At 29.0% G+C, this 23473-nt stretch overlaps 2 protein-coding genes across 2 annotated transcripts in view; one reads left to right on the forward strand and one right to left on the reverse strand.

Moving 5' to 3' along the window:
* LOC123294693 overlaps nt 1-23473 on the reverse strand; it is a 35235-nt gene that overhangs the window by 6475 nt on the left and 5287 nt on the right. The window contains exon 2 of the mRNA XM_044875813.1: nt 914-969. Within this exon, the coding sequence (XP_044731748.1) occupies nt 914-969 (56 nt within the window). The remainder of the gene's footprint in view (nt 1-913; nt 970-23473) is intronic.
* On the forward strand, nt 12222-14846 carry LOC123294694 (multiple inositol polyphosphate phosphatase 1-like). Its single transcript, XM_044875814.1, has 5 exons — nt 12222-12274; nt 12343-12465; nt 12567-13041; nt 14459-14582; nt 14652-14846. The coding sequence occupies exons 1-5, from the start codon at nt 12272-12274 to the stop codon at nt 14842-14844; spliced, it is 918 nt and encodes a 305-aa protein (XP_044731749.1). The 5' UTR covers nt 12222-12271; the 3' UTR covers nt 14845-14846.

Raw genomic sequence — 23473 nt, forward strand, 5'->3', positions numbered from 1 at the left:
GAAGCTATAAAAACGAAATAAAATAAGTTTTGGACAAAATATCCGTGGAACCAATAGTTTTTAGGATGGTAAAAAATACCAAAAAAATAAAAAAAATTTTTTTAATAAAATGTTTAAAAAAAATATTTTTAATATTTAAAAAATTAAAAATATAAGTTAATTATTTCTTTTTTTAACTTTTTAATTTCTTTTTGATATTTTTCGTGTAGTAGAGGAAGCGACTTTTAAAATATTTAACTTTTCTCAGATGAATATTTTGAAAACTATTGCTTTCTTGGAAATTTTGCAAAGAACTTTTTTTTTTATGTATTAAATTAACACAGAAATAAATTTTATAATAATTAAAACTACCATAAACTTAATAATAATAATGGGGGTTTAACCTCCGTTTTTGTGACACATGCCTAATCGCAGAGGCCACCCACATCATTATTTGTTAATCTTTATTTATTCCATTACAAACATATTTACAATTACATTTTTGATGTGGGTGGAGTCGGTTACTTCGTTCTTATCCAAGCGACGACAATGTGATCAATTCTGCACTCCCATTAATTGTAAATTGTTCACACTGCCGCTGCCTGGATTCGAAACCGCAACCTAAGTCTAAATAGTCTAACGTTCTAAAACTAGCGCCTTAGACCGCTCGGCCATTTAGGCTCATAAACTTAATAGCTTATGAGATATTTGAAAAAAACCTATTTTCGCGACCTTTGACCTTTTTTTGCGCACATGATTTTGCAAAGGGCTTTTCATGGGTCATTTCTTGAATCCGAATAAAGATAAAAAATTTATCTTGGTTTTTTTAAGCAGAAACAACCTTTATTTTCTTGAAATATTAGTAAACAATAACGACATTTGAAATATTAGTAAATTAAAAATTAATATTTAAAAAACAATAAAATATACGTACTTATTGCAATTCTTTTTATTATGATCGGGTCGATTATGTATTGATGAAGGACAAAGCTGTAAAAAAAAAAAGAAAACAAAATTAGTCATATATACTCATTTTAAACAAAGATGACGCTATAATATACAAAAAAAAATTTTTAATGAATATTTATTTCATTTCAAAATTTAAAAAAAAATATCAACAAATAAACTTCTTAATTAATGTACAAGGTCATTTTGAAATTTTTCTCATTTCCATAAAATTTCCATTAAAATAAATTTGATGACTTTGGTGATTTCAATACCAAATTTTATTTATAATCAATAATTACACTGGTCAAATCAAATTTTGTCACAGAAGCATGAGTTTACTTTTTGGAAGTAATCTGAGCGCAAAATTGAGTACATCACGTTTTCGAGAAATTCGCACTTTAAGGAGGATCCCTCACCAGTAATAGAAAAAAATAAATTAGTAGAAAATGATCCAAATTTTTAGTATGTTGTAGTTAACGATACATATTATTAAATCAAAAAAAATTTGGGTATCTTATGGATCAATTAAGAGAGTAATTCTTAATTAAAAATACACTAAATAACATAATCATCCTCATATCATGCTATGTTATTTAGTGTATTTTTAATTAATTAATTACTTTCTTAATTGATCGATAAGATACCCAAATTTTTTTTTATTTAATAATATGTATCGTTAACTACAACATACTAAAAATTTGGATCATTTTCTACTAATTTATTTTTTTCTATTACTGGTGAGGGATCCTCCTTAATATAGAAAAAAATTGACTTTCTCTTAAATTCGAAGTCATATTTCACTGGTGAATAATTTTTTCTCACAAAAAAAATTACACCATTAGGATATATCATTGATTCCCTCCTGAATTTTTTCAGAAAATAGAATAATATACAGAGTGGACAATTTCTAGGTAACCAATATTTTGTAGTTAACCAATAGAAAAATAACTTAAAGAAAAGTTACAGAGTTTGATGGGGGAGTTACAGATAAAATTGTATTTCGAGCTAAATAAAGATGTAAAATATTTTAATTCTAGATACAAGAGTAAATTTTCGTTTTTAGCTATATTCCGAAACATTGCACACGTGTTAAAATTAAAATAGTTATTTGACACATGTTATAAACTAAAAATAAAAAATGGTTATGAGAACCACACAACCTCCATATAGATGCCTAACCCCTCAGCACTCGCATCAGGCGTTCGCTAGTCTTAAGTCGCGTGTTGAGACATTTATTAAACATTTCGAAAAAAAATATTACTTATTTAATCAATAACAACTTTCGGTTGTCTGTCTGTCTGGCTGTCATCACGATAATTCAAAACCGAAAAGAGATATCAAGCTGAATTTTTATAGCGTGCTGAGGAAGTAAAATGTGAGGTCGAGTTTGTAAATGAGCAACATAGGTCAATTGGGTCTTGGGTTCGTAGGACCCATCTTGTAAACTGTTAGAGATAAAACAAAAGTTTAAATGTAAAAAATGTTTCTTATAAAAAAATAAACAACTTTTGGTTGAAACATTTTTTCGTAAACATTACTGTTTACCCTTGAGAGTGCAAATTATGTGCAAATTGTATAGTAGGTGTATATTATATGGGAATATCAGTTATATACGTGTGACATGTATGTATGTATAATGTGATAGAGTCATCAACACTGTCTATACTTAGTATTTCAACAATTAACTCAGTCAATTGTTTGTTTTCGGCTGCCCTGTCTCTTTTCTTTGTGTGTTCAAAAACATAGGCAGAACGTAAAAATCCCATATAAATAACTTTGAACTCTGAAATGTTTCCGAATATTTTGAAATAGTTTTATTTATTGAAAATCGATGTATATAGGTGGATGATGAAAATGTACGAACCTGTATTTTACCAACGTACAAATGTTTGTTTATATTTGGCAAATATAACAGACGATAGTTTAAAAAAACCATATGTAAATTTTCATAAATTTACACTTGTTTAAATGCAAAAAAAATTTATATTAACCAAAAAAAATATGTAAAAATTAATCTATTTATCTATAATTCACGGAGTAACAAAAGCAACAAAATCTGTCAAATATGACGAATTTATTGGTTGTTGCATTTACCACCATATTTGTTACAATTGTTGTATCGAAATCGGTGTATCAAAATGAACAAGATTCAGAACGGCAACAATACTGTTTGGCTACAGATTTACATCCGGATTATAATTTTTCATCAAAAACACCATACGAATTTGTTTATGGACGTAATCTGAATTTGGATATACTACCCGGTAAGTCAATTTTCTAGTATATATAGGGTGGGCAATTTTATTCGATTATGACTAATAGCTCGTAACGAATCAAAAAATAAATTAGACAAAAGTTGCAGAGTTTGAGGGGGTATCATGTTCTGATATCAGATTGGACCTTATAGGGTATTCTACTATATTTGAAAAAGTACTTCAAAATGTTGATTTTGCTAATATAAAGCCACCAAAAATTTATTTCGGAAAAATACACACGCTTTCTTTCCAAAAACTTAAATTAAATTTTAAACTTTTTATAAGCGGTCAAAAAAGCTGGCATTCAATTTGGTGATGTAATATCGGTATCATTATACGAAATAACACAAATAAGTTTGACAGATATATTCATAGACAACTAATTATAATAAATTTAAATATTTATTATCTATGGATATATTATACCCAGCTGTCTACACTGAAGTAACTGATGGTCTATGGTTCATACCGATATGGCATCACAGCAGGGATTGCCCGCGTTTTAGGTCACCTGATATACAGTTTAAATATTACGATTTTTAATTTTAATATTATAAAAGAAAAATGTGCTTTTATGATTCGAAATCAGAATATTTAAGTATATTTTTACATAAATTTTAACTTTTTTCAAATTTCACTACCGAAAGTACCCTATTCTCCTTGTGCTGTAATACTCAACTTCTTAAAATGTAGAAAATAGAATAACAGTTTAAATTAGAAAGTTTAACATCTTAAAAAAAACTAACAATTTTTGTTTAAAACATTTTTTCGAAAAACGTTAGCTTTCGGAGAAAGTGCGACTTTAAAATATGTCATTATTTAATTTCCGTAGTTAGCGTGTTTTCTTTCGATTAAATTCAATAATGATATATTTTTAAGTCGCATTGCCTCCGAAAGCTGACGATTTTCGAAAAAATGCTTTAGATGAAAAATGTTAGTTTTTTTATGAGGAGTAACTTTCTGATTTAAAGTGTTATTCTATCTCTTACCTTTTACCAATTTAGGATCTAAATTGTATACGAAAGAAATCCCAAAAACTATAAATCCCAAAAACTAGATCCAATCTGACGCCAAACGGTCAGTAGCCAAACGGTCAAAGACTAACGCCTTAGACCTATCGACCGCTGACCTGTTAATTTAAAATGCATATTATTTATGCAAATTTCATATTTTTAATTTCTTATAAATCAATTTAGGTCACAAAATTTCCTGCCGCTTTAATTTGAATTCAATACTGGTATAAGATGAGCGACTTTGAACTTAACATTTTTCGCCTGAAACATTTTCCACGATTAAACTTATTTTTCGCATATGTCAAGTTTCACGCATATGTCAAGTTAAAAAAGCAGCCTTTATAGTAAATAATTTGCAAACAGTTATTTTTTATTCGGCTATCCAATTTTATTTGCTATTTTAGAATGCAAACCAGTCCAAATATGGTCTTTTAATCGTCATGGAACACGACTACCAGACACACAGACATTGGAAAAATTGAAAACCCTTCTGCCTCCACTCCAAGAACAAATTGTTAACAATTATGAGGTAAGAAAACCACATTCCTCAGATCCAAAAAAATAAAAATTATATAATTTATTTCTTTCAAAGGTTAAAAAATCATATTCCCAACAAAACCATCTTTGTGAACAAGATTTACAAAATTTGAAAGAATGGAAATTCATACCAGGTATCAGTGATGATACGAACGGATGGCTTGCTAATCAAGGAAAAATTGATTTAAATAATATAGCAATCAGGACTCGTACACGGTTTCCAGAACTATTTATGAATACGCCTTATAGTGAAGAGAATTTTGTGGTAAATTAATCGGAAGAAGGATTAATTGAATGCAGAACTCTTGACTTTCTGAATAAGCTTATAAAGGCAAACGAAAAAGCTCCTTACCAAATTTCGATTTGAACCTTAATTACCGAGATAATTAATCAAATCAATTAATAAATTTAGCAAGCATTTAAATTTAATAAATTTAGGTTGCCTTTGTCGTAACTGGGTTGGGTTTTTATTAAAAATTATTAAATACAACGATAAAGACTTGTTTATCTTTCTAAGTGTTCTGTCATTGGATAAAGCTAATCGATTTAGTTAACTATCTCAGAAATTAGACCACAGATCGAAATTTGGTAAAGAACTTTTTCGATCGTCGATAAGCTTATTGAATTCTACAGTCAATTATAGAACTTCTGCATACATTAAGCTTTGCGAGTTATTTTGATGGAAATTTTTATGATTTTTAGTTCAAATATACAGAATTAGAACGAATTGAAGAAAGTTATAAAGCTTATATTCGTGGATTTTTTGGTGTTAAAGAAGCATCTATAGTTAATGGAACTATTGTGGACGAAAATAATCCTTTAATGGGAGTAAGTATTAATCCCCTTCCTCAATCCCCCAAACTATTTTTGTAATCACTCTAATACAAATTATTTTGCAGTATTATACACCATGCAAATCATTCACAAACGTTGTGCAAGAAGTTATAAACGATCCACAAAGTGAACCCAATAAATTCCCGCAAACACATGAATTCAAACAAATGATTACAGAAGTTAGTCGAAAATTAGGCTACGAAACTGATTTAACACAATCTCAAGTACACTTAATGTATAAGATGTGTGTCTTTGAAAAATCATGGATTGTTGAACAAACTTCACCATGGTGTGCTGTCTTCGATGAAGAACATTTGAATATATTCGAGTATTGGGAAGACTTATTCTACTACTATCAGAGTGGTTATGGAAATCCATTAGCTATCGAGATGGGTTGTAATGCGGTTAAAGATATGTTCGACTATTTCGAGGAATTTGTAACAAAGCCACGTGAACAACATCCAAAGTTAATAGCTTTATTCTCACATAGTCCAAGTGTACGAATGTTAGAGGTGGCATTAGATTTATTTAGGGATTCGTATCCGTTACGTGCTGATAATTATAATCAGGTGAAATCAAGATGGTGGCGGGCAACAGATATATGTCCATTTGCTGCAAATTTAGCGGGCGTTTTATATCAGTAAGTACAATGCTTTTTTTCTTGATTGTTCTACAAATTAAGGACGATACTCGACTGATTACGACGATATTTCATCTGCTGACTGTAGTCGCGGAAACGGAACACTAAAAACGGTCAAAGTTAAACAAATTTGAACTGTAAGATGGATTTGAATGAGGGTTTCTGCATTCAATCCGTCGGGAAGCTCGTTATATAATCAGTCCAAAATCGTTATCCACAAGTTTTTGGGGTTACTGAAAACGAATATCGTGTCAGAATTGGTCTCAGAGGTATCTGTTGCCCAGAGTCAACGGTATCCTCGTTTTCCTCAGAAATTTATGTTATTATTACATGATTTTTATTATAGGTATATTTTTCTCGTAATAATAACATTAATTCACGGGCACAACGAAGGTATCATTCACTCTGGGCACTGGGTATCTTGGAGACTGATTCTGTCGCGATATTCGTGTTCAGCGGCCCCAAAAACATCCGGGTTACGAGTTTTGACCGATTATATAACGAATTTTTCGAAATTTTCAGGAGACTACCGTTTACCCTGTACACTAGGTTCCTCCGAGAACAATTCTGTCGCGACATTCGTGTTCAGTGACCCCAAAAACCCTCGCGTAACATATTTGGACTGATTATATTACCAATTTCAAGAAAACTCCAAAAAACGGCGGGGATACCGTTTACCCTGAGCGCCATGTACGTTATAGAACAATTCTATCACGATATTCATATTCCGCGACCCCCAAAACCCCCGTGTAACAAATTTGGAATCATCATCTCTATTATAAGCGAATTGTGAATTTAGTATTTACGGTGAATTTAAATTGCAAACCGCATTCAAAACCGTCTTACTCTTCAAATTTTTCGAACTTGTGCTTGATTTCTTCGACTAATATAAATGATTGTTCTTTCACAGATGTCCTAATGATCAATACAAAGTCAAATTTTTGTTAAATGAGCACGATGTCCATTATCCAGATTTTGAGAAAATATGGGATTGGGAAGTTTTGTATGCCAAACTGAAATCCGTTGCTATGAATTGTAATTTTGATTTTTGTAATTATTGATTTGTAAATCGATTTCAAAAATAAAAGAGTTGAATTTTAAAATTTGTGTAGGTATTTTTTGTTCATAAAAAAAATCATTTGAAAAACCTAGACTGATTTTGATTCAAGTTTATTTAGGATCAAGGTACATTTTGCCAACTTATTAAGAACAAAAATTTGACTAACAACTGACAAGAATAACTTCTTACTCTAAGAATTTCTCATAGACAGAGATTTATTTTTCAGAGAAGTGTATAGTTACATCAATTCCGATTTTGGAGAAAATTTTTTTTTACTTCTTTTTGACAAAAATGGAATGATTATATACAAGTTTTATAGCAAACTGTTTTTATTTTTTATTTTTTCATGATAATTTTAAAGTTACAGGTGGTATTAAAAGAAGTTTTCAAAAAAGAAACGAAAACGTCCGACAAAAAAATGTACGTAAAAAATCGTGTAACGTCATAATGTTAATTAAGTTAATTAATAATTGTATACAGTTTATACTATACAATTAACATTATAACGTCATAACGATGTTTTACGAACATTTTTTTTGTCGGGCGTTTTCGTTTCTCTTTTGAAAAGTTCTTTTAAAACTGACTGTAACTTTAAAATTATCACGAAAAAAATAAAACAGTTTTGTTATAAAACTTATATATCTTTCCATTTAGAAAAAAAAATAGTTTCAAAATCCCAATTAGTTTGCCGATGAGTTTTCAACACGTTTCATCTAGTAATGTGTCATGTTTTAAAAATTTGTTCATTTTGTATAAGTCACGATTTGTTAAATACGTGTTTTTTGCATAAACAAAAAAGATTTTCAGTAAATAAGGCACTTTTTTTTGCAAAATTCATTTATACTCATCATGAATTTTACAAAAATTTCTTCAAATTTTCATCAACCTGATACAAATACAAAAAAAGAAAATTTTTTGCTTTTTAATTTTTCTTCTAATCTCCTAAAGTTTTAAAAACAAATTTTTGTGGGCCGATTTTGCTCAGTTTAGTTTCGGTTTTTAATAAAACTGTGTTTCTCATATCTAAGCTTCTGATTATGTACAAAATATTCTAATCCTTAAAAACCGTGCAAAACATAAAAAGTGAGAAAATAAAAGGTTGAATAAATTACAAGCCTTTGGTTAAAATTTTTCGAGTTTTTACCGGTGGAAGCTGCTCCCCCCTTCGTGACGTATTTATTTTTATGATATAAAAAGTGCTTTTTACAATCAACTCATAAAAAAACAAACAAATAGATATAATTTAAATTTGTTAATTAAATATTCCTAATTTAGCATAATATATAGTAAGTTTAAACGGTCTATTTAATGACTCAAACTATTTTTACAAAATTTTTAAAATTTTAATGAATTTTTCCATTTAAAATATAAAATATTTTTTTATAGGTGTAGGGTCAGGTATTCTATTTATAATAATTAGAATAATATTTCGCATGGTATACCTATGTATCTGTATTCTTTGGTATTAGCAACGGCAAAACTGTGTGTGACGTAACAACTGAAAGTTAAGAATTTTCGGAAAATTTTTTAAATAAAAATGTTCGTTTTTATTTTTTTTAGGATCTAAATTGTACATTAAAGCAACCTGAAGCACTAGATCCAATCTCATGTCAGAACATGATGTCCCCCATTAAGCTCTGCAGCTTTCGTCTAAGTTATTTTTTGTTTGGTTAACTGCAAAACGAGATATTAGCCATAATAAATTAAAATGGTTCACTCTGTATATAAAATATGGTGGAAGCGATGGAAAAGTCAGATCTGACCATAAAAATGCATTGTCATTCGATTTACATACGCATGTATAATTGGAAGCTTCAGGCACAATTGGAAACCGGAAAGCAAATTTAGCTTGCAAGAATTGATTACAAACAACAGATATAGTGCAGTAAAAGATGTTACAAATAAAAGAAAATGAAAGAAACCGCTCGCGTTTTGCTGAAACTTCATGTAATGTGTTTCTTGAGTGTCAAATATCAATAGTAACGCATGCGTTAGTGATGCAAATGTTTCTATTTGTAAATAAAAAATAAATTTTTAATTGAATGGAACAGTTAATGTTAAAGTTGACTTACAAAATTAATAAATAGGCAATTTGAATTACGAATACGTTATGCATGAATAATAGTTTTCGATATTTGAGAAACACGTAACATTTACGTCATACAAGTTGCCTATTTATTAATTTTTTAAGTGAACTTTAACATTGATCGTTTCATTGAATTAAAAATTTATTATTTATATAAACAAATAGAAACATTTGCGCCAAAAACTCATGCCTTAGTTGTATTTGTCACCTAAAAAACGCATTCCATGAGGTTTTATCAAAATGCGAGCGGTTTCTTTCATTTTCCTTTATTAGCCGATTTGTGTAACATCTTTTACTGTACTAAATGGCCATACTTAATAAAAGCTTGTAAAAACGGCACGCTTTCACATCAGCCTCCCAGGTTTCCAACCGTTTTAAAATGAGACATCAAATAATCGGCGTAGCCATTGCCCTATACCTATACATTGATAAAAGCTATTTTTAGTTATTAAATTATACCACAAACTAAACAACAATTTTAATAACAATAATAAATAATAATAATAAGTTCACTTGTCTAGTTTTAGTTGAACTGTTCTGCTTACAAATTATTTATTTTATTAATATTTTAGAAATAGTAGACACAAATTACGAAGCCAATTTATATTTAACGATTAATTTTCTATCCAAGTGATATCAGTGATAAATACGTTTTAAAACAATTGTAAAAAAAACCCGATCGAAAAAATTGTAAGTAATAAATTATGTTAATTACTTTTTGTAAAAGAAATAAAAGATAATGCACGAAATCAACCTTGCACTTGCAACATTTCACTATAATCTATACATAGGGTGTCTTTTTTAATTGTGTTGCCAATGTGTTGGATATGATGTCAACTTAAAAATTTTAAGTTGACATCATATCCTTGAAACTCGATAAATAAATTTAACCGAGAGAAATGCTTCAAACGAAAAATGTTAGTTTCAAACGTACACATCTTATTCCGGCATCGAATTCAATCTAAGTTTTAAGATTCAATTAAAACCTCATTCTTATTCTTAACTGACAAACATTAGATGAACGCTTTAAATTAGAAAGTTGTTCTTTATAAATATGAAAACATTTTTTTGTAAAACGAATAGTTTAAAGAAAAAATCAAACTTTGGTCAAAAATGGTCTTTATAGAAAAACAAACCGCTTTTATTGGATTTATTGGAAATTTTTTTTTCGAAGATTGCCTAAATTTCGCATTTATGATACGAAAAAACAATTTGGGTAAAACTTTTCAGCCCCGTTTTTGCCTAAACCGTACGGATTGCGGGAAAATGTTTCGAACAAAAAATATTACTTTTTTAATTAATAACAACTAATTTAAAGTGTTCATTTATTGACTAAGTTATGAGGTAGAGTGGGATTTGAATGGGTCCCGACTGTTAAAAGGGGGGAGGGGGTCCGCAAAGTACAAAATTTTCAAATTTGTACAAATTTTTTCAAAATAAAAAATATTTTTATATTTTCTACTCAGTTTTAAGAAAAAAAGTATTCGTATGATTTTTTTTTCTAGGCATTTAGTTTTCGAAATAAGAATGTGTTATTTTTTTAAATCTCTGAGGGAATTCTCTTAGCTAACGCAGCTCCTGCGCTAAGTATTTTATCTTTTCAGTTTTTATTTAACGCAGTCGGGTTTTTTATTTATTTTTTTAATTAATTTATTTTTTAACGTTATCTGCCATTTGATGAAGTACTGCTGTTATAACTTGGCCTACTCTGTATAATTTAAACAATATAATTAATTAATTAATTAATTTTAATGATAATAGGTGTAATTAATCTAAAAAAAACACATGCACATCTAAGCAAATATTTTATTTATACAAATATTTCTAAATCAATAATTTTAATACTTATTTGATCAAGGCTATTTTTTTATAATTAATTTTACTTTACTTACTTTTAGAATTTACAATAAAATAAAAAAAAGAAAATGACAAGTTTCTGGTTTGGATGGATATTGATTGTTATAATAAATGTGATAATTATTGATGTTATCAGTGATAATAACATCAACGATAATGCAGAATACTGTTTAGCAAATGACACAAATCCATATTTATTATTTTCAACAAAAACTGCTTATCAATACATTCATGGAAGTTACTTTATATCAAAAGACGAAGAAAAAGATCGAAAAAAATTTGAAGGATCAAAATTTCGAGCAAATTTAAATGATCCAAAATCAGGTATGGCTTTAATAATCCCTTTTACGAAAAATTTTCGTTTTTGAAAAACACGTTTTTGTAATAAGCTGAACTAAAAGGGAGAAAATAATTTCTTTAAATTCAAAAAAATCATTATATCGTAAAAAAGCGTGGGTTTCTTTTTCAGATATTTTAAAATGACTTTACTTTTACCAATCAATATCTGTCTATAAATACCATTAGTTCAGCTTGCTTCAGAAGCGTATTTTTAGTTTTTTTAAACTATTATTTCTTTGCAATCACCTTTTCCAAAAATCACAAAATTTATAAAAACTTTTTATTTTGGAATTTGATAAAACTCAATTTTTAGGGTAATTTATATTTTTGAGGATTATACGATAACTTTATTTTTTTTTTAGAATGTGAACCATTACAATATTGGAGTATCATACGCCATGGGACACGTTTACCATCGGAAAAAAATATAATTGCATTTCAAAAAATTTTACCACAATTACAAAAAAGAATTATCGAAAATTATGAAATTAAACATACAAATCCAAAAACGGGTTCATTATGTGTAAAAGATTATGAAAATTTAAAAAAATGGAGTTTTGATCAAAATATTTTACCAGAACATGAAAATTATTTAACCGAGCAAGGTAAAAAAGATTTGAAATATTTGGCAAGACGAACGGGAAATTTTTTAGCAACATTATTTTATCCAAGTGGTGATTTTAATCCCGATAATTATATTGTAAGTAGTGGGCTTAAAGAAAAATGGTCAGTAAAACTAGGTCTTCCCGAAAAATTAATCGGGACTTTTAATATTAACGCTTTTTGATTTTTAGTTCAAATATACAGAAACTGAGCGTGTTTTAAAAAGTTACGAATCATTCATTGAAGGTGCATTTGATAGTGATGCCAAAAAAATTCATGGAACTATTATAGCCGAAAATGACACGATTATAGAGGTTTGTATGTAGATTTCGAAAGTAACCATAAATTTTCTTAAATGTTTCCAGAATACATTAATTAAGGTTTTCCCTTCGAATTCCTTTCCAAAATTTTTTAGAATTATAAAACATGTGATGCCTTCTTGAAAAATGAAGAATTTGTAAGAAAAAATCCGCAAAGTGAGCCAAATCGATTTCTGCAAACAAATGTGTTTCGCCAATTAATTAGAAATGTAACAATTAAATTGGGATTTACTGATCAAGACTTAAATCCATTTTATATACAATTAATGTATAATATTTGTCGTTATGAGAAAGCATGGTATTTTAATCGGAATCCAGCTTCACCATGGTGTGCAATCTTTACTCCAAGACAATTAGAAATACTCGAATATTGGCAGGATTTAGACGATTATTATATAGACGGTTATGGAAATAGATTATCAACGCATTTGGGATGTTTTGCAGCACAAGATTTAATTCATCAATTCGAACGTGTTATCCAAGCGAAACAAAATGGCAGACAGGATTATCCAAAAGTTGTGACATCATTTGGGCATAGTGCTATTGTTAATATGCTTTTTACCACATTAGGTAAAGTGAAAATGATTAATTTAAAAGGGAGTCATTTCTTAAATGGGATAATAACCGGACCAATAATTGTTCAAGAGTCTACATTGTTTTGATCCTGATACTAAGTTAGCCCAAGATAATGAAAAAAACGTAGCGCAGGAGCTGTATTAGCTAAGACAATTCCCTAGGAGATTCAAAAAAATAACACATTTTTCTTAAAATCGAAAATTATATTTTTAGTTTTCCTAGAATTTTTATTTCGAAAACTAAGCGTCTAGAGAAACAATCACAAGATCTGGCAAGCCACAACTCGATTTATTATCCTGACCAAAACTCGGGCAAGGTTTCGGAAACCATTGTTTGATTAATTAACCTTTGTCAAGGATTTAGTAAGGGCTCACAAATCACAGCTTGGCTCAAAATCGAAACCAAACCATAAATTAGATAACTTTAACACAAAATTGAATAAAATTTGCGTGTGATAGAGCAAAATCAATTTCTTTGAGTTTTAAAACTCAAAGTCTGAGTGAATTCACTCAGACTTCGGAAACCGCATTGCTTCGAAATTAGAAGCCATCCATAAATTATGTGACACAAATTTTGTTTTTTTTTTTTGAAAACCCCCCTCCCCACTTTAATTTCCGTACGAGCTTTCTGAACCAAGGTATTGCTTTCTAATCAAAATTGACAATTCTAGATTTAAAATCCTATATCTTTCAAAATAACCATCGCACAAAAATTTTTTTCATATATCATTCAGAAATTTAAACTACCTTTTTTAACCTATTAAGCACAGTCCCAAAAGACACTGCCCAAAAATATAATACTCTTAAAACGATAGTTTTTGCTATTAATTAATTAAAAAATTATTCTCTTCACGGGTATATTTTATCCAAGAAATATGAATGACATTATTCGAAATCTATAAATATATAGGAGACTTTCTATAGATATAGATAGATAGATAGATAGATAGTCACTCATCACGATATCTCTGGAACTATAAGACCTAGAGACTTGAAATTTGGGAGGAATATTCCTTTTGCCAAGTAGAGGTCAGCTAAGAACGGATTTTACGAAATTCCACCCACAAGGGGGGTTGCGGGGGTGTTCATGAATAAAAAATTCATATTTTTCAATTATGGCTTTTAATAGTTCAAAACTTGGTCAGAATGTTTTAAATTACATTTAGAAATTTTTTTAACCTTCGGAGGGTAGAAAGGTGTAGCGAGAAAGTGGGAAGGAAATATCGAATATTTACAAATATACCTAAGTGGGGTATCAAATAAAAGAGCATGGCGTGTACATTACAAAAATGTTATCCAACGCAAGGAAATGTGGAGGGAGGGGTGCAAGTGGGGATGTTGCCCAGCAAAGCGGACGGGTAACAGCTAGTTTATAATAAATTCTATTAAAAATTTTATCCACGCCATTTTAGATATTGCAAAGGATTCATTTTCAATTCGATCCGATAATTTTAATACAAATAAAACAAATAATAGATTATGGCGTACATCAAAGTTAACACCATTTGCTTCAAATTTAGCTTCAGTTTTATACGAGTAAGTTTTCATTCCTATACCAAATGTCAATTTCGCTAAAAATTAAATTTTTTTAAATTTTATTTACAGATGTGAAGGTACTAATAATACGATAGATTATAAAATGGAATTTTATTTAAATGAAATACTTTTACGTAATTATGGTTCGAACAATGGTGTCTGGAAATGGACCGATTTTTACGATAAATTTAAATCGATAATTAGTAAATGTAGCTTAGATGTATGTAAAACTCCTAGCGATATTAAAGTTGAACAAGTTTAAAGTATGCGTTTTTAAAGTATTTTGTAGTTTAATAAAATAAAATTTTTACAAATTTTTCTTCAAATTATTAGTTTTTCCCCCTAATAGCCAATACCCAATTGTCCTATGTTTCTCATTTACGATTAGAAAAATTTTTTTGTAAACATCGCTGTTTACCCGCTAGGACGCAAATTAGGGCAATACTTTGGTGTCCAATTTTTCCAAAATTATAAAAAATAAGAAGTTGAAAATTTGGAAGTAGCTTCAACTAGTGCGCTCAAAAACATTCAGGAAAAACAAAAAATAAAATCCAGAAAATTTCGAAAAATTTCAAAAACCAAATAAATGGCTATAATTGTGTTGGTTTTTAAAAAAAAAATGGATTATAAAAAATAATCCAAGCACTGGCATTCAATACTTTTTATACAGTGTATTTCAACAACTAACTCAGTCAATTATTATGTTTCACTTGTTTTATCTTCGTCTTTGCATGTCTATAAGTGGCTGACAAGTTTGACTCCCTGCATCATAATTAACCTATTATTCAATTCATTTTAGTGTTGGTAAACCGCCTGACTTGAAATTTCGGTTAGGCTTTTATTAGGTTTGAATGAGGCATTACGAATTCTCCGTTTGATACTAATAAGGCAGTCACATAGGGCCCGAACGAAAAACATAACACACGTCCATCGCCCCGCCTAAATAGGAACGAACGCCTAATATGGCATGCATTCGGAAGCCACACTTGTCGCGGTTCGATCAAAACTGAGTGTAACACAATTAAGTCATGCTATTGAGTTCGACATCGATAGTTGATAAAAAGCCCCTTACCCAACGGCATAACACTCGTTTAATTAATATTAATTTTGTGTAGAGTAATTTTACGTAGAGCAACTTTGCTGTTTGAATGCTTGGGTGGGTTTTTAACGTAGCCTGTAGATTTGCCGAAGCCAACAATGAGTTATTTTCTCTACCAGCCAGTGCCGACTCTTCCCCCAAATCAAGGTAGAGCGAGATCGGTACCCGCTTCCCTTGCTTCACCGTTGATACGACGTTGCTGCCAGCAATAAAATTTTAACTAATTTACGTATTTATAGGAATATTTCAGACATATCGTCATAGTATAACTATGTTTTTATGAAGTACATCTTAATTATTTTTAATATTTACAATAAATCTTTAAGTACATCAAAGTTATTATGTAAGTCTAACAGAATGAAAATAACCTTGTACTGTACTACAAAATGTACTCAATCAATTATATTATTATTATTATTGTTATTATAAATAAAGTGAGTGAAAGTATGATTTTATGGAACATAGGTGGAACAATTAGATTTAATTAGTACTTATTTAACACAAATAATCATAATAACTATAGTTTGTTGTTATCATTTGAAAAATATCTGGATAAAATTATATAATTTATAACTATAAAATAAGGTTACGTTCATAAATTAAATCAATTCTCCAAGAACATATATAATAAGGGCATGGAGACTCCTTAGCCGAGCTATAAGCGCCCGTGACAGAATTTAAGGTGCCTATCTGGACGAGCTGTCTAAATTACAGCTAGTCCGACCGCCACGTACTTTCAATTGATTGAAAAAGACAAAAAATTGAAAACAAAAGACAGCCTGTTACGCAGTACAAAGAGGAGGCAGACGCCTTTTTTCCTACTAACCTCTCTACTCCAGTTTTACGTCCTTAATACATATGTTCTTGCATGTCTCACAAACTGTACAGTGGGCTTGTTCAGAATATCAATACGCATTCGCTTTTATACGGGCGCCAGAGACTAAGAACGTGCATGAAGGCGCGAGGTTACAAAAGAGCGTGCGAGTGGAAGTTTTTATAAGTAATGCTAGTTAAAATTTACAATATATGGCCGCTAGAAGAATACCCATGAGAGGGGCTTGTCTAGTGCGCTCTCGAATAAATTAAATTTTTCTATAGTTTGTAAGAGGTAGATAACAGATGAGAGTGTCAAATTAGCAGAACATGCAGACGCCCACACAAAAGCAAAATTCAAATTGTTGTTCTGTACAAGCCCAGTAATAGCACTATAACATATGGATGGGCGAACCTATATTTTGAGCCGAGAAAGGATTGGGCAGAACAACAGCGTGTATTTTCTTTTCAATCAATAATTTTGGCTTAAAAATTTCAAAAAGTCAAGAGTATTTTAGTATACTTAATCAATTCTTAAAAGAGGCAGATACCCTAGCTTGCATTCCTCTACATACGCCTGTAAACAGATTCCCAGAAAAGCAGCCAGATGCACAAGCAATCGTTTCAAATAAGCCAGGGATGCCACCCCATAGGATGTTATCATTTGTTCAGATACCCAGGCTGGAAACTCTAAACGAATTGTATTGGAACGCGATGGCAACGGGTGTCGCGTAAGGTCTCCATACAGGAGAGGACAGCAATAGAAAAAAGGCGACTACTGAATGATAGGAAGAACCTGTTCTGCGTGACCACAGTAATAATTACAGAAATCAGTGTTGCCGAGATCAACTTTAAAAATGGACGTACCAAATTAAAACTACTGCGGGTTATGCAATAATGACATTTTAAAATTTTAACAAAAAGCTAAAATGATCTGAATAGGTGATAACCGGAAAAGACATGGTAACCTTGTCGACTGAAAGTGCGGAGGTAATTTGGGTAAATCCGATAGTTCTGATTTTTTGCAAGCTTGTTTATGATATTGGTGGAATAATCCAAGTTTGTGACCTCGAGCACCGAACGCAACTTTGTCGCATAAACCATGAAAATTTGGACTTTTTCTTATTTTGGCGATGAGTACCTTTTAAGGATGTTCTTTAAGTAGACTAATTTTGCTACAATATGAGACCAGAATTGTCTCTGTAGACCCACTATCCCAGATAAATCCTTTCATAGTTTATCATTATATCGAACTTTTTTGCAATATTCTGTCGTTCTGAATGAATTATAACCCTGAATCTTCCTAGCCAATCGTAAATCTGAAAAAAGCCGAAATTTTGTCGGTTTTTTCGAAAAAATGATAACTTTTATTTCGGAAATTATTGGGTCTGCAGAGACAATTCTAGTAGCTCATATTATAGCAAATTAAGTCTACTTTAAAAACGTCCTAAATAGGTACATACTATCAAAAACTAGTGCTTTAGGGTTTTTATCGTCATATTTTGAAAAAAAAAAAGCCGTATTTTGCATGGTTTTTTATTTTTGACAAAGTAGCGTTCGAAGCTCAAGGTTACCAACTTGGATTATTCATTGGAGCAACACATAAAAAATCAGAAATACCGGACTTGACGCAAGTTCCAATGTATAAAGTTACTGGACTATGGAGGATAAAATAAGCTTTTATAAAAACTGTAAATAATTCACAGTGAAAGCTTAGTGACGCAAGTAGCCGAGTGTTATGAGTACTGCTGACCGAGTCCTTCAACGGAGCCAAAGCTGCCTTTTTTGAGCCCTATTAATAGTTTCTAAACTTTTTCTATTCACTTTTTACAAAAATCCAAATACATAATTTCTATTTGCAAATAAAATGTCAAAATTGATTTATTACTATATTACAGCATATATAAACTTCACTATCAATTTTTTTTTGCATATCTACATAATTTACATACATTATAAAAAGACATACACATCAATTTACATCAATAAATGACTATTTTTACGTAATAATTATTTCCGTTTTTTTGTGTATAAAAATAAAAGTGAAATTAAAAAAAAAATCGACACAAAAGTTTAGATTAACAACAAAAAATACAATGTAACAATTTTTTGAAATAAAAATGTATACCAAAGAAAGTTTTTTTTTCCTCTTGTATTTTTTAATGTTCATAAATCTCACATAAAATGTAGAGTGTTTACAAAATAAACAATAGAATCTCTAAGTGAGACCCTATTGTTTTTTGTATGTAAAAAAAAAAGAAGTATTTAAGACCTCATTAATTTTTAAGAAATATAATAAACGATTCATTTCCTTTAAATCGACCATAACAATTAATAAATTAATATATTTAAATTATAATGAAAATATCGTATAATTTATATTAGTTGGTAAATATATGTATGTGTTATACATCCTCTATATGTCAGATAAGATGCCAGGAAGTGGTTAATAAGATTTACTTCCATATTTTAGGATAACAGAAATCGCTCGCATTTTGCTAAAATCTCATGGAATGTATTTCTTAGGTGTCAAATATCATTAGTAAGGCATGATTTAGTAGTGAAACGATCAATGTTAAAGTTCATTTAAAAAATTAGTAAATAGGCAACTTGTATGACGTAAATGTTAAGTGTTTGTTAAATAATCGAACTATTATACATGTATAACGTATTATACATTCCGCCTAATTGGCGCCCTCACGGGTAAACAGTGATGTTTACGAAAAAATGTTTCAAACAAAAGTTGTTTAATTTTTGATAAGGAACATTATTTACGTTTAAACTTTTGTTCTATCTCTAACGGTTTACAAGATGGCAAGAACGGTTTACAAGACCCAATTGACCTATGATGCTCATTTACGAACTCGACCTCACTTTTTACGTCCTGAGTACGCTGTAAAAATTTCAGCTCGATATCGTTTTTCGTTTTTGAGTTATCGTGTCCACAGACGGACGGACGGACAACCGGAAACAACAAAATTTTTTTCCTAGCATCATTATTTTTAAGCGTTACAAACTTGGGACTAAACTTAATATACTATGTATATTTCATATATACATGGTATAAAAATGAAAAGTGTTTGTTTGAAATGTAAATAATGGAAGTTAAGACAGTGATTTTTTGAACAGTTTTGCAAACATCAATATTAACTTATGCATATTTTTGCATTCAACAAAAATATATAGGAAATTACCTAAGAAATCCAAAACAAAGAATAATCAAAAAAATAAAATTGTATTATTTATACTAAATTATGTAATGCAAAAATTCAATGATAATTTATTATTTTATTTTTATTATTTAAATTTTAAATTAGCTAGAATTAAAAATAAATTAGTTTAAATGCTAATTAAAGAATAATTTATAGTAAAAAAAAAAGAAACTGCAATAAATGGAGTCTATTGTGTTAATACTTTATAAAGAACAATAAATTGTCCTTTGTCATTCTTAATTTTTATAGCAAATAAATCTTTAATTAATTGCACACACTTTCGTCAGAAAATTCCGCGGGGAATACATTTTTTCTCCAGAAAATACAGGATAAAAACTAAATTGATAACTTTTTTTACAAAAAGTATTATGACTAAAATTGTAACAACTAAATATTTTGCAATGTTTTTGACAAATAAATTTCAACGATTTATATCGTACAAACAGGACCGAATTTCAGAGGGTTATTTTTTATTTATTTATTTATTTTTTTTTTTTGCTCACGCTCACGTCTTTAGTGTTGTGATGAGAGAAATTCTTACAATTTCTGAAAGGCTTGAAAAAATATATTTTAAAAAACTATAGATAGGTTGGTTATTAGATAAAGATAAAAAAGTTTCAAACACATATACCATTTTAAAAATAAATCGGGTTAAAAAAGGTTTATTTTGAGCTAAAAAAATTGTCTGAAATTGTCACTTGTTGAAAATTGTAAGAAAATTTATATGCGACTGCTTATACAAGTGAAATTTACAAAATTTTAAAAACCCCCGACAAATTTTCGAATACGGAAAACTAAACTCGTATTTGAAACATATCTAAGATTAGTCTCCATTAAATTATCTTTCAAACGAAACAAAAAAAATCGAAATTGGTTCATCCGTTTCGGCGCTACGATGCCACAGACAGACAGACAGATACACTCACAAACCAGTCAAACTTATAACACCCCTTTTTGAGATCTGGGGTTAAAAATGAATTACAATTTTTTTTTTATTAATAAAGAAATAAAAAAATTTCGAATAATAATTTCAAATTAATTGTTAAAAAATTCCAAATTTTTATAATATGTTATAAAAATTTTTATAGTAGGTTTTAGAAACGTAATAATTATTAATTTTTTTAAAATTTCCCATAGGAATAAAAAAACATAAATTAATGATTTTTGTTTGGTAACAATTAGTTATTATTTCATAATTTTAAATTCATATTTGATTAATTTTTAACAACATTAATTTTAATAATATTAATCAAATAAAATTTTTAATAATTTTCATATAGATAACAAAATATGAGAAAAAATAAATAATAATCTATTTTTGTATTTTTAACCCCAATAAAAAAGGTGTTATAAGTTTGGCCACAATCTCTGTCTAAATCTGTGTGATTTTGTGTCTGAGTGTCTGTTTGTGAGCCTAAACGGAGAAACCGATTTTGATTTAAATGAATATTATTTTAAAAAAATAATTTACAGATTACAAACGTTATTTGGGAACAGTGTGTTATGTTCGTTACGTAGTTAATATTAAAAGACAAAAGCTTGTGGGTGATTCCATGAAAAAGTGAACCATCGATGTAGAAAAAAAATATAACTGCTTTTGATGGTAAAAATACTTTAGTATGGTTCTAACTCTATACTTTTAGCTTTTAGTAACTTAAGGATGTACAAGCTCCAGGACAATTTTGGAAAAAATGCTTGATTTTTTTATATGAAGTTGGACTAAGTCTAAATCAATTCTGAAAATTTTAGGCGGATTACCCGATTATTTAAACAAGTAAATGACTTCAAAAGTAGGCATATTTAACATAGGTTTTATGGGGAAACGGTACATGAATGATAATACATATTTTCAATTTTGATGGTGAGAAATAATTTTGTATTATTATTTAGCTTTCAATATTTCGAAAACCAAGGCAGATATCGAAAAATTTTATTCTTATTTTTCGTCTATATTCATGAAAATAATACATTTTCTTTGTAAATGTTAAGTTTTTATTAAAATTTCATTCAAACGTGGCAAATCACCACAATTTCTGAAATCGTCTTTTTTTTATTCAGCAGATAAAAAGCTTAAAATTGACATAGGTCAATTAGCTCTGCTGTATCCAAAACTTCAATAAATTTCACCTAACTTGTTGGGACTATATTTTGCAAATATTCAATATGCCATGCCAAAAGAAAATAATCAGTACAACTTTGGAAAAAGAAACAGTCTGAAACAGTTTCTTCGCAACTACATACTTTTAAATAAAAACCACACAGTTATAACAAATTTTAGTAAAAAACATCATATAAGAATAAAATGTATTTCGACATTCGATAAAATATTTAAAACAGAGGTGACCAACAATAAAATGACTTAAAAAACAGATTTAAGTAGGCGAAATTGTTATAAGTTACATGTTTTACTGCATAGTTGTTATTTAAATAAAAACACTCTCCATTTTATTATCATATGTGTTCTATCACCATATTTGGATGGATCATTTAAAATCCAAAAATAAAAAAAACCAGTAATTTCTGTTTTAAGCAAATCAAGTAACTTCCAAAGAACCATTTATGAAAACGACCAAAATATTTTTAATAATTCTTTTTTAACAATTAAGGTAGTTAATTTTTTTTTGTTTTCAATAATTTCTTAAGGTTTTAACTAATTTCTATCAAGTAATTTTGAATAAATCTATGAAAACATATCATTCATCTATCGTTTTCCCATAAAACTCATGTTAAATATGCCTTTTTGTGAAGTCATTTATTTATTAAGTAAATTTTCAGAATAGGGTATTCTACTATATTTGAAAAAGTTCTTCAAAATGTTGATTTTGTTAATAAAAAGCCATCAAAAATTTATTTCGGAAAAATACACACGCTTTCCTGCCAAAAACTTAAATTTTAAACCTTTTTTAAACTGTCAAAAACGTGGGAACCCAATTTGGTGACGTAATATCGGTATCATTATACAAAATAACACAGATAAGTTTGACAGATATATTCATAGACAACTGATTATAATAAATATAAATACTAATAGACCTTTGTAACCGATTTGCTTTTATTTCGTACAGTTGTCAAAAAACTATTCAACCTAAGAAAGTTAAATATATTTTATCTTTTTCAAGCAGCGCTTTTTGACAAGGATAGAAGATATAAGATATGAGTTGACTTGATTGAAAACAGTCCGAAACAAAAAAGAATCATTTTGTAAATTAAAAGCTCTATTATCTATGGATATATTATACCCAGCTGTCTACACTGAACTAACTGATGGTCTATGGTTCATACCGATATGACATCACATCAGGGCTTCTTATAAAATAAAAATGTGCTTTTAAGACTCGAAATCAGAATATTTAAGTATATTTTTATATAAATTTTAATTTTTTCAAATTTCATAATTTATTTTTCACCACCGAAAGTGCCCTATTGATTTAGACTTAGTTTAACTTCATATTAAAAAAAATCAAGCCTTTTATCAAAAATTACCCTGGCGCTCGTATACCCTTAAAAAATATATTTTTTTTTAAAGAAAATCAGACACTCTCGGCTATATGTTTGATCATTTACTCGAAAATAAATATTTCATTGAAATCAGAAATAAAAGTTTTCAGAAATGAGTGGTAAGTCAATTTATATGTAAAAACTTTGGGACTCTTTTAGATTCGGATTTTAAAATTCTGATATAAATAACAACAAAAACAAAAAATTGTATTCCACAGATATAAATCAATAATTACTAAAAATAAAATTATAAAACCTATAGACTTTAA

Source organism: Chrysoperla carnea, chromosome 3 (assembly GCF_905475395.1).
Source record: "Chrysoperla carnea chromosome 3, inChrCarn1.1, whole genome shotgun sequence".
Lineage (NCBI taxonomy): Eukaryota > Metazoa > Arthropoda > Insecta > Neuroptera > Chrysopidae > Chrysoperla > Chrysoperla carnea.

Bases quoted from the DNA above. Each gene is read 5' to 3' on its own strand.
- LOC123294694 (XM_044875814.1), top strand. The intron at 12,466-12,566 runs GTTTGTATGTAG...AAAATTTTTTAG, and splicing joins AAAATGACACGATTATAGAG to AATTATAAAACATGTGATGC. The intron at 14,583-14,651 runs GTAAGTTTTCAT...TTTTATTTACAG, and splicing joins TTAGCTTCAGTTTTATACGA to ATGTGAAGGTACTAATAATA.